Source organism: Kryptolebias marmoratus, linkage group LG1 (genome assembly GCF_001649575.2).
Source record: "Kryptolebias marmoratus isolate JLee-2015 linkage group LG1, ASM164957v2, whole genome shotgun sequence".
NCBI classification, from domain to species: domain Eukaryota; kingdom Metazoa; phylum Chordata; class Actinopteri; order Cyprinodontiformes; family Rivulidae; genus Kryptolebias; species Kryptolebias marmoratus.
In genome coordinates, this window is record NC_051430.1 from 3,161,001 (window position 1) to 3,174,109 (window position 13,109).

Below are 13,109 nucleotides of genomic sequence, written 5' to 3' on the forward strand. Positions count from 1 at the left end.
TTCTACACCCTAACTACAGCCTAACCCTGACCCTTACCCTAACCATTACCAGTACATAGCTAACCCTAAACCAAACCTTAGTCCTAAACCTAACCCCTAACCCAAAAACATCATTTCTCCTCGTGGGGACCAGGCTTTGGTCCCCACGAGGAGCAGTTGGTCCTCACAAGGTAGTATATGTTAGGAAAATTGTCCCCACAATGTATCAAATACTTGGCCACACACACACACACACACACACACACACACACAGGTAAAAACACTGTTATCCGCCTTTGCCTTTGATGGTGGGTGATAATGACTCTTAGCTTGAATAGTTGAGAGCTGAGCTCTTACCTTCTGAATGCCACTCGGGATGTCATAAGAAATGATTATTGTTCCATATTTGTCATATCCAGGTAATGATGAGGAGGTCTGGGTGATCTTCATCGTGCCTCCATCAGGCTGCACCCCCCTCAGAATGCCGTACACCTCGCCACAGATGGGACAGACAGGCTTGTAGTCAAAAGCTTTTCCCACACAGTCGCTGCAGAAAGAATGTTTGCACTTCAGTGTTTTTTTCTTCCCAGCTCTGATCGTCTCCATACAGATGGGACAGGATTCATCTTCATCACGTTCCCTGTGTTTAAGTGAAGGACTTCTGCTGCGTTCTGGAGCTCTGCTCACCGGACTGCTGCTTATATTTGGAGAACTTTGGGAAAGACGTGCTTTCAGTTTATGTAAGCTTGCAAAAGGTCCCATCACTGTCACAGTTTTCCCGGCGCTTGATTCGAAAAGGAGGAGAGGAAACTTTCTTTGCAGCTCCTTCAGCTGATGTGGGCTGAAGCTGAGGTGTGTAACCTGCAGGTCTGATGCTGTTCTCTGGTAGAAAGAGATGAACCGCTGCTTCACAAAGTCTAATCTCACTCTGTCATCGAGGTCAACTGATCCACTCTGGGTTCTGAAAGTCACCTGAACTGTGTCTGGGCTGGACTGCTTCTCAATAATTAAACACGTGTCTCGAATTCTTTCTAGTTTTTCTGCACACATTAGCTGAATGTATTTCATCACGAGTGCAGATACAGTCACAGATGTGCCGTGTGCTGAAGCACGCTGACTTCTCTGACCAGTCGTTCCTTGGGTGGCAGGAGAGGAGCCGTGATTTGCTGACAGCAGGAAATCTACCAGGCTCTTCAGCTTCTCAAAGGATCCCCTCACTTTGTAGGAGGAACTTGTTGTCTCGCAGGCGTAGGAGGAGAGGATCTCCTTCAGACTTTCACTGTCTCCATAATTTGCTCTATCGATGGTGACGGTGATGTCTTTGATGAACTGCAACACAACAGAACAGTGAACGTTAGTGAATCTGTTTAAACGCAGCTCATCACACAACGATGAGTCAGCATTGTTTTCCAGTTTCTGCATTCAGACTACCTCTGCACACTCTGTGCTAGTTTAACCAATCATATAGCAAACCATCCAGCTCGATCAGGAACAGTGTTGACTTTTATTAGCTGGGGCTTTTATACATCTTCAATTATTTAACCTTATTTATAAATATTTTCCTCAAAGAAATACAGTAAGCTCTCTTCAGTTCCTTCATAAACGTTGTTCTCTGAAATCTGCTTTAGCACACTTGCTCTGCTTCTATTTAGCTACTGTCCTGCTAATTTTAGTTTTTAGTTACAGTTTTCTAATTTTGATTTGAGCTACAATTTAGCCAATTTGAGCTTTTGGCTCCAGTTTGGCAGGTCTTAGCTTCTGTTCTGCTTGTTTTAACTTAATAGATCCTTCCTCATATTTCAGCAGTGGTTCTCAGGAGACTCGGGACACAACTGTGTGTGACATTCTTACAAATGTGCGGACAAAATGTACAGCGTCATCAGATTTGATTGTAATGACATTTATTAGTTTTTATAAGTTCACAAAAGGATTACACATACTAAAGTTTAATCTAAACTTATGTATATGTATATATAATTTCTGGAAAAAATAATGACAAAGAAAACTTGATATGTATATATAATTTTATTTTTTATTCAGTCCAATCACCCAAAATTCCCTATTGTTTGAAAACTTTCATTGACAAATGCCTTTCTGTATGAAAAATAATTTGTAATTGAAGAAACTTTAGTGAAATTCCCTGCTCTTCCAGACTTTTTGTGGACGACTGAGCCTTTACTGACACAACTGTGAATTACCTGGGAATATTTAAACAGCAGAACCTGATAGTAAAACTATACAGTTCACATGCTTCAGGGCTGGGCCATCTTTTGACAGAAAGGTTATATAATTGATAAAATATGGTTAATGATGTGTAGTTACAGCCATAAATGGTACAAGATGCTACTGCTGGAGGTGAGTCAGGGTTCACAATCTGCTCTGGATACATTTGGGTTCCAGAGGACAATATAGATGCTGCATACTGAACTGGAAAACTGTTTTCCAGACAGATAATTTTGAAAACATTTCCGACTTTCCCTTCAGTTTCTTATTTGGACAATTTATAGCATAATTAACTAGGATGATTGGACAAGAATAGCCTCCGTGACACTCAGACAGATAAGACATATGTTTGCTTAAAGTGAGCAAAATTTAGCTACAGTTTTGCTTTTTGAGGCATTTATGTCTGGTTTTGCAACAATAAGGCAAAAACAAAAAGAAGTTTTAGTAGTCTGTTCAAGATGTTTGAGTTAAACTAAAGTTTCATGAATAAACTTGTGGTTTCCATCAGATCCTTTTACGTTTGTTCTGTTTTATCTCCAAACATCACGGCCTTGGCTGAAATCCCTCAGAGGCTACTTTTCCCTCACACATAAAGTGCCTATGTGTGGTTTAAAGGTTCTCAGCTGTTCAATAAAACCCAGCTGGGCTTCTCCTCTGCCCGGTGTTGAACACTTAGGATGCTCATATCCTGGATGAGTGAGAATCTACACCAGGGGAAAGCTGCGGATGATAAACCCTTCAACTCAAGGCTTGATCTGGTAAATGAACCAAAAGTGAACATCATGATGACTGCGTTTATAGTTTGTTTTTAATGTGAGAAATGCTCTAATTGTCTGAGCAATGATAAAAAGAAGAAATGATTAATAATATTATTTACAAAATAATAATCAACAATCTGGAAACACTGCTGTTTTCTTTGTTCCCTACTTATCCAGACCTGGATAATACTAAACAAATTTAACTCCAATATTTTTAGGTCAATAAACAAGAACTGAGAATAAAAAAAATCCAAGTAACTTTAAATGGGATTATAATTTGTAACACACTGTATTTAAAACCTGACTGCCTGTTGACTTGTTCTTATTTACACACAACCTAAGCTTGGCTTCTCTGTCATTCTGCTGAGGACTGATCTTTATAAACAATTCTGGGTTTCAATAATTAGTTTGCTTGTATAAATTCACTCTGCCTATAAACACATGGGTTACCATAGCCTCTGGTATTTCTCAGTCACCTGTTTTTATCCCTCTTTCAGGTCATGATAAGACTTCACAGACTGCAGGACATCATATTCTGCTGACCTTGGTCTACATGTTGCCTGATTTCAGAAGAAACAGAAACTTTACAGACGTCTCCAGCCTCAAACCGGAACTCCTGTCCTCTGATCCATCTGCTCAGCTTCACCGCACTTCCCCCAGAAGATAATCCATCAAACACAAATAGTTTGCCTTTGGAGCGACGCCAAATAAAGTAAAGTCACCAATTCAACACCCGAGTCAGCGCTGTGTGAGTTAAAGTATTGTGAAACTGTAGGAATATTGCATCTAGATTAGCTTGGAAAACATGAACCAACTCGCGCCCTCGTGGCTCTGTTAACCGCTCCTTTATGTGATTTTTAAAAACCTACCTCCATTAATCAAATACTTCCAGACGCTTTTTGGTAGCAATAGTTCCAGCAGCAGCTTTAAGGGAACAACAACAATCTTTAAGATAAACCTGACTGCTTCTGTGGTTTCACTTTCACGCTGTTTTTTTTATTTTTAGTCACATGCTGCCTCCTAGTGGTGACAGTGGGAACAGCAGGAAGCTTCCTCCTGAGGGTGGTGAGCGCTGCGCTTCCAGCAGAGGTCGCTGCAGCTCCACACATTTACGTTTTTAGGCTTTAAGCATAAAGGATGCTTTCAGCCGACATGTGTGAGCCCAGTGATGGAAGAAGGTATTTATTTAGACCTTTTAGTTCAGTGAAAGGAGAAAACACCACGTCAAAAGCCTTCAAGTGGAAGTTCTATGCCTTAACCCTTACATCAACAAAAGAAGGCCATGTAGGATAAATGTGATAAAAAAAATCAGTGGGAAACTAAACATTTCTGCTAAAGGAGCTCTGCTGACATACACACACACACACACACACACACACACACACACCCACATACATCTTTTTATACCCTGTAAGCATAGAACAACTGCTTTGGTACATCAGGTACATCATCTGTGAGCCCTGCAGTAAAAGAAAAACTAATATCATCTTATGTTGAGAAATAAAAGAAATGACAGATTTGTACTTGTTTGATCAAACCTTATAAATAATGTGCAACTGTTGATGATATGCTCAGTGCTAAGTGTCGGGAATAAGTCTCAGTTGCTACCTTCTCAAATTTTAGCTCAACATCTGTAAAACTGACTGAATTGTAATCATTTTTGTGTTTCTAAGGTCAGTTGGCTGTGGTGAATATCTTAACTTGGGTTGATTCCAAAAGTTAATCAGTTTTAGATGTACATCCAATGGTTACTTTCATTAAAATCCATCCAGTGGTTCATGAGATATTTTGCAGACAACTGACTTTAAACAGTTAAGGACAAAGATCTTGCTTAATCTGTTAGCACTCAAAATATATGTTGGCAATCAGTCTCAGCTACTACCATACCAAATTTTACCGAAAGATCTGTAATACTGACTGAATTAATGGCATTTTTGTGCTTTTAAGACCACTTGATCTTAATCACTTGTAGATGTACATTCAGTGGTTACTTTCTGAAAGTTTTATTAAAAATTGTGTATTAGTTAATGAGATATTTTGCTAACAGACACATGGAGTTGAGCATTAACACCCGGCTTCACTTTTCAGCGGCAGGCGATAACAATAAAAGGAGGCCCAAACAAGCACAGATATCTACTGTAGTAACCCCTCTATGATCACAAAATGACGGGATGCTTATCCAACACATTCTGTTTAATCAGCACGTGTGTTTTCAGTGTTGTCATGAGGCTTCTTCAACCAAACTGTAAACACAGGAAACTCATGGTGTGGTGCGTTCAAGTGGACCCCAGACCGTCCTCCAGCTGCGCCCCTCTCTGACATCCCTTGCTTTTAGAGGCTTCTTCAGGTTCTGTAAGACACATTTGTTAAAGGTACTAGTCGGGCTGATGTTGCGTTTAAATGCAGCCGTAGTGCTTGGATAATTCTCGTCAATAAATCAGAGTAATATATAAAAATGCCACTAATCAATGGGTTTGTGCATGAGTGTATGTGTGTGTTTAATCTTTAGGTGTCATCCTGATCTTGCTGACACCACAGCACACATATTGTAGCAACATGTGTGCATGTGTGTGTGTGAGTATGTGTTATTTGTAACAGAGCAGACTTTTTTTCTTTTTGGAGCCTGACAATTTAAATATAGGCTTGGAGGCCAATCAAATGCATTGTTTTTAATAAAAATGCAGATATTTGCTAAAAGAAATCCAAATCGGTGTTTTCAGGTTTTTTGTTTTGTGTTGTTTTTGGGATATAATTCATAAGAGTGAGCCGTCACAGCTTGAAAATACCAGGTGGATAGGACTGAAGAGACATCTGTCAAACTCAGCTAATCTAATGTAGGCTACATTAGAATATTGGGGGAAAAAATCCTGCTGCGGAATGAAATCTGGTTTCTAATTTGACCACAGAGGTCAGATGGAAACAAAACAACTCACATGGATAGAAGGAGAAGGTGAATTTGTGAGGTATTTTCACAGTGGGATTCAGAAGACTTTATTAGAAGAGTTAGATATAATTGATCGTGACTGAAAATGTGTTGATTTCGACTGAAAAGAGCAGAATGTTGCAAACTGTAGCACTTATGTATATTATAGAGTGTGTCCTATTTTAAACCTGGGCTCCATGTGGCCAGTATTATCTCACACACTCCCATCCTAAAAAGTCATCTTCTCATTTAGAAGCTTCAACTAAAAAACACCTTCTTTAACTATACAAGGCACTGGAACTATTTGTAATTAAAGGCATAGCATTTCCTAAAGGAATACATATTGCGCACACCTTGCTTGCCAGAAGATCATCTTATGTTGAGAAATGATGAAGTTGTAGCTGCTTTGTTCAAATCTTGAAAATAAAGTTAGATGTCATACTCAAAGTATGCATTTTGAATGACTCTTAGTTACTATCACAGCAGATGTTCGCACAATATGTATAAAACTGACTTAAATATACCAATTTTTGTGTTTTCTAAGGTCATTTAGAGTCCCCTATGGAGGAAGAGTCTGGAAGCTAAGATTATGGCAATGTGGACAGATATTCACCAGCTGTAAAAAAAATATATATATATATAAACAATTTGATAGTATAGATACTGAGTATATATATATATATATATATATATATATATATATACTCAGTATCTCAGCTGTTCCTAGGACTGCGCTCTTCTGGACAGAGATCTCTGAGGTTGTTCCTGGGATCTGTTGAAACCACCCTTCTAGTTTGGGGGTCACAGCACTGAATGCTCCTATGGCCACTGGCACCACATCACCTGGTGGTCAGTCTGGATCTGGGCATCCCTCAGTATCGTAGACCCTGTTATTCTCCACCACCCTTGGTGGACTCTTGGACCCTGTCTGATGTGGTAGACCCAGGCCTTTATTGCTCTTGTGCTGCCATGATTCGTGCCCCTGTGCTGATCATGGCACAGGGGCCCTCTTGAGGCTTATCTTTCCATGATGGCTCCTCTTGTTTTTGTTTTCTTCCGCATTGGGTTTCTGTTGTCTTAGGCATTTACTGGGCAGTTCATTATTGGGGCCTTTCTTCCTGATGCACTCCAGGGATCTCATTTATAAAAGATTGCATAGGTTTCATACCAAAAATGTGCATTTGCCCAAAAGGTGAAAATGGCGCACAGGAAAAAAATTTCAGATTTGTAAAACCGTGTGTAAGGTGAGTGAGTGGGACACAGAGGACCATGGCCAAGTGAAGAAAAAGTGGTCAGATTCAAGGGTGGAGGCAAAAAAGAGATTAACTGGCCGCCACCAGAGCATGTCAGTCACAGGTCGGGGTGAGGAACCCGAACTGACACCTTTTGAAAGAAGGATGGCAGGTGTCATGCCAAAAACTGATCGGGTGCGCCACCACGAGGGAACGTGCACGGGTGTGAGGGAAGAATGAAACGGGAGATTGACAGATGGATCGTGCAGCTTCTGCTGAATTACGTACTCTGTACTGGTTTGATGTGGTGAAGACGGAGCTGAGCTGCAAGGTGAAGCTTTCTGTTTATCGATCAATCTACATTCCTATCCTCTCCTATGGTCACATGCTCTGGGTAGTGACTAAAAGAATGACACTGCGGATACAGGTGGTCAAAATAAGTTTTTTACAGAGGGTAGCTGGGCTCTCTCTTAGAGATAGGGTCAAAAGTTCAGTTATCTAAGAGCGTCTTGGAGCAGAGCCTCTACTCCACTTCTACACTGAGTGGAGCCAGTTGAGGTGGTTTGGTTATCTTATAAGGATGCTCTGTGGATGCCTCCCTAGGGAGGTGCTCTGGGTATGTCCAACTGATAGGAGACTTCAGGGAAGACTCACACTCAGGACATGCTGGAGAGTGGTTTTTTTGTGTGTTTTTATGGTCAGTTGACTGTGGTAGCCATCTTGAATCAAGTTGACTTTAAAAGTTTAGCAATAATTTGCTGCTGAGACATTGGTTGACTCAGGTGTAAAGACTTGTGACATAGTCTAAGCTCTGAGGCCTGTGCAGGTGATTTTTTTGAGTGAATGAAAAGATAGTGTGGTATGGTGTTTCTGTTGCAGTGGTGTTGCACTTCACTGGAAGACAAAAATCTTGGACTGACTGAACAGTAGTGAACACTGGTGACTGTGCTGTCAGGAAACAAAAATCTTTTATTAAATTATATCTCTGTCAGAGTGTGAAGTAAGGTTGGTTGCAAAAGGGAAGATCTCAACTAAATTACAAAGACTTGTGCTGTTGTTGAATGGTTTCAAGTGTTGGTTGGCAAGGTCCATACATTTCCTAAAAAGACCGTTTAGAATCTTAGAAGTGGGATTTTGTGCAGATATGTAGAAATTACCAACTTTTTACTCCGTTCTTGATGAAATATATGTTCAGCATTTTTCAGTGTACAAACAAACTTGAACAACTATTGGACAGATCGCCTGTTTCTGGAGGCCATACAACCCGAGTGGTGTGACTATCATGTTCCTCCATCTGGCTCTAGATCTAATTACCAGGATTTGGCTGAAAATCCCACAGAACAAAGTATTTTTAAAAACATGTTTGACTAATATCAGTATTATTGCCCATTGTCACAGTGAAACATTTTCTATTACTTACCCAAGTTACAATGAAATTATCACAGTTTTGGAGTCCTACAGCCATAATCCGTATTTATTCACATAGTCTCAGAGTAACTTTCATCACCAGTATGACTTAGCACAATCTGCTACTGTATCTATAAATAAAAATCTGAAAATCTACTTTGCAAAAAGCAAGTTAACTACTAAGCTGGGATAAATCAGGTACACAACTTCAAATAGTTTTTGGCAAAATGCTTTTTTTCCTTCTTTTTGTGTATAATCTGTTTTGAGAAAATGGTAAAAATGTAGACTGCAAGCATCATAGTGAAAACAATTTCTCCATCTAATATTTGACTTTTGCTAACATCTAGTTAACTTGGTCACAATCTAATGTTTGTAGACTTTAGCTTCACCTTTAAAAACATTGTTCCAGCTCTGCTACAGAACATGATCCATGAGAATAATAGTCCTGCCCCCACCTGCAGGTGGAAGACTTCCTGATTAACAGGAAGCAGTAGATGAGACTAGAAAAATTCATCTTGAACATGATGACCATCAGCATTGAAACCCTTCAAGGTTGTGTTCTTTCTCCACTTCTCTTTTCTCTGTACACTAACAGCTGCACCTTCACCCACCAGTCAAGATCCTGAAGTTTGCTGATACCTCCTCATCGGACTCATCTCCATTGATAACGAGTCTGCCCACAGGTGGGAGATTGAATGTCTGGTGGGCTGGTGCAACCAAACCAACCTGGAGCAAAACACTCTTAAGACAGTAGAAGTGGTGGTGGGCTTCAGGAAAAACCCATCACCTCTCAAACCCATCACCCTGTCCTTCCATTTCCTTGGCACCATTCTCATGTGGGACCTCAGGTGGGAGCGGAACATCAGCTACCTCACATCAAAATCAAAGCTGAGGTTCTACTTTCTGGCAGCTGAAGGAGTTCAACATGACAAAGACAATCATGGTGCATTTTTACTCAGCTGTCACTCAGTCCATCATCACCTTGTACGCTGAAGCCGGTGCCAAGGACAAAAGCAGACTGCAGTGTATCAGTTGTTCTGTGAAGAAGGCGACTGGCTGCAAACTGCCCTTATTCAAGGACCTGCATCCTTACAAGGCCTGAAGACTAAAACTTCAGGCCACAGGGCGAGCTTCTTCCCCACTGCTGCTGGACTGCTGAACAGCTGAACATGGATCTCCATTTACTCCCACTCCAAACACACTCACACACCCCTTCCCCATGTAACCTCAAAATGTTAGACTGTTTGTCCTGCTCATCAAGAACCATACATTTTTGCACTACCTTGCATATAGGAAATACATTTGTTGTAAAAATGCTGAATAATTTTTTGCATTTAGTCAGTTATCTAATGACACATTGCTTTGGTATTGATTGCAAACACACACACACAAACCCGACTCAATGAAATTACCAGCACAGGACAAATTCCTCATAGCTGTATAACTAAATTGTATAACAACTTGGCTTTAAAAATGTTTCAATTCTGATTCAAATCATCTGCACATATCTTTTGGGCATATGCCCATCCCAGATAGACAGAACAGTGGGCACATCCTCTGTAGTCAGCTGAGTCCACCTTTTAGTTTGCTTTGTGAAAACTGGGTGGCAGGTTTTATGTGGCCAATGAAAAAGACTAGTCAAACTTGCTCTAACAAAATGTTCAAAAGCCAGAATTTGTAATAATTTGGATCTCATTGCCTACCACTTGACTTTTATTGGTGTGAAAGTATAATTGATGCTGAATAGTAGAATTTTGGAAAGAAACATGCTATCATTTCCCTATGTGGTTAGCAGGTCAATAAAAGACCACATGCTGCACATCTTCAACCAGCCTGGACTCCAGATCAGTCTCCCATTGAGAGATTATGCTGCATTATAATCACAGCAACAACTACAAAGTGTTGAGCAGCTGACATATGCTTAACAAAGAAAAGATAAATTTTTCTGCAAAACGACATCAAGTATTATCCCCAGTTCCCAGCCAAGAGTAGTCAATTGTGAACACCAGGTGGGCTGGCTGAATTTATAGGTCATGAAGGCTGGTGTTAATTTAACATTAACCTGTTTGTAATGTTTGTCAATGATTAAAACAGAGAAGACTGGACTGAGTACACAAGCACCTTATCCTCATTCGACCGACGCTCACTGTGCCATCTGACTGCTACCAGCTCATCACACAGGTGAGAGGCTAGGGTTGTTACACATCTATTAAAATACAAAACATTCCAGATTTGACAGTGACATTCAGTCCCATATTTCTGAGTTGTCTTGAACACATCATTATTCTAATACTTGAAACATCTGCTCATTCCAAACTGAGATGTTATACATAAGGAAAAAAAACAAAAACTACAACCTGACAAACTACAACCTTTTGAGTGGTCCCTAGATTTATGTACATGTTTACAAAAATCCACAAAAACTAAGTAAGTCTAATGAATATTCCCAGAACCAGATTTAAACCCTTTAAAATATACTTAAAACAACATAAATTAAAGCTTTTTGTGCTATGAAAGACCACTTATCAAATTTATAATATTACCAAGATTGTGGAAAGCACTGTAAAAGGATGTCACAGCTCTTCGACTTTGGTGAACTTTCTGCTTTTGGTAAAATTACATGTGAATTCATAGCTCTGAATGACTAAGCTCCATCAACTTTTAAAGATTTAATAGTTTCATGTTTTCTATTTACTCAAGATAATCATCAGTCAAAACAAGTTTTATTTTTCTTTTTTCTGACAAACATTGAGAAGAATGTAATAGCTCTTTTACTTTGGAAACTTACTGTCTTCTTTAAAAGGATAGTCTGGTCAATGTTCTTTCTAATAGATATCAATAATTAATACATTATCAGCTGTGACAGTCAGTGTGGAGAAACAGGCAAAAGCTTTTGTCCAAGCTAGGCTAAAGGCTAGCCAAATGAGGACCTGTTTTGTTTTGGTTTTTTTGTAATTTATTTATAATTTTTATTGTTTTTAGGCTTACAAAAACATCTTTTTTTAAAAAAAGGTTAAACTATTGTGAAAGAATATTACATTAGCTAATAATAAATTTCTACACTTTTGCATGATATCGTTTGTTTAGTTTGTCACCGTTTTCTCAATCAAACAACATCTGTGTTACTATGTGAACGTATATGTGTGGAGCATAGATAGATAGTGTATGTACCAAAGGTGCTAAGGCTGCTAGATGTATTGATCTGCTAGAAGTCGAGTAAACATTTTCACAGAGTAGACATGCTGATCAAGCAGACTGATACATTTTCCAGTCTCATCAGCAGCAGCAGCATCTATTGATGTTTAACTCTCATACATTCATGTAGTAACACGGATGTTGTTCCATTGAGAAAACAGACAAACTTATCAAACAGTGTCATGCAAAAGTGTAGAGTTAATTCAATTCAGTTTGTTTATATAGAGCTATTTCACAACAAAGGTCATCTCAAGGCACTGTAGAAAAACATTCACATACATTATAAAATTCTAATTAGTAAACATCATCTAAGGAAGCCAGCAGATTGTGTCGAATCTTCACTTTGTCGCAGTCTCCCATCCTCATCAGCACACTGGCAACAGTGGAAAGGAAAAACTTTTTTTTTTAACAGAACAGGAAAGAGACATGTAAAAAAGATGGAGTAGAGCAGGTAAAGACATCAGCAGAGTGAGGAAATGTGGTGAATCTGTCCTCCAGCAGTCTAAGCCTATAGCAGCATAACTAGGGGATAACTCAGGAAACTCAAGCCAACCCTAACTATAGGATTGATCAAAAAGGGAAGTCTTAAGCCTATTCTTAAGAGTACACTGGGTGTCAGCCTCACAGACAGAAACTGAATGTTGGTTTCACAAGAGAGGAGCCTGAGAGCTGAAAGCTTTTAGAAACTCTAGGAACCACAAGTAAACCTGCAGTCTGAGAGCAAAGTGCTCTGTTAGGAAAATATAGAACAATAAGATCTTTAATATAGGATGGAGCTTTGTATGTTAGGAGTAAGATTTTTAAATTCTATTCTGAATTTGACAGAGAGCTAATAGAGAGAAGCTAAAACTGGAGAAATCTGATCTCTTCTCCTAACTCTCATCAGAACTCTACCAGCAGCATTTTGGATCAACTGAAGACTTTTTAAAGAGTTTTTGGACATCCAGATAATAAAGAATTACAATAGTCAAGCCTAGACATGATAAATACATGGACCAGTGTTTCTGCATTATTTTGGGACAAGATGTTTCTAATTTTAGTGATATTATGTAGGTGGAAGAACGTGGTCCTGGTCACATTTTCTTGTTGAGGGTAAATTATATATCTTGATTAACAATAACCCCAAGGTTCTTTCCATTTGAACTGGAAGCAAAAATTAATGCTTTTCAGAAAAAGTGAAAGGCTACAAATTTGTTTCTAAGATGCTCAGGTCCAAAAACCACAACCTTTGTCTTATCAGAGTTTAAAAGAAACAATAAAGACGTCATGATTTTGGGAATATGTTTCACCCACATGCAGAAAAAGCTCTCAGAGGAAACCGGAAACATGTGCAATTGATGATGACTCTCTGAAGGTGGAATCCGAAAGCTGCTATGGTCAGCAAACAGACAG

General features: G+C 39.3%; 1 protein-coding gene across 3 annotated transcripts in view; it reads right to left on the reverse strand.

Annotated features, from left to right (window-relative positions):
• The window catches only part of si:dkey-3h3.3 (uncharacterized protein LOC100144568 homolog), an 8,249-nt gene extending 4,291 nt beyond the window's left edge, over nucleotides 1-3,958 (reverse strand). For all 3 annotated transcript variants that reach the window (XR_003038317.2, XM_017439040.3, XM_037975811.1), the window contains exons 1-2: nucleotides 3,830-3,958; nucleotides 337-1,308 (exon numbers count right to left, since the gene is read on the reverse strand). Coding sequence is in view for 2 of the 3 variants with exons in the window: in XM_017439040.3 (XP_017294529.1) it covers nucleotides 337-1,308; nucleotides 3,830-3,835 (978 nt within the window). In the remaining variant the exon portion in view is untranslated. The remainder of the gene's footprint in view (nucleotides 1-336; nucleotides 1,309-3,829) is intronic.
• Between the last annotated feature and the right edge of the window lie 9,151 nt (nucleotides 3,959-13,109).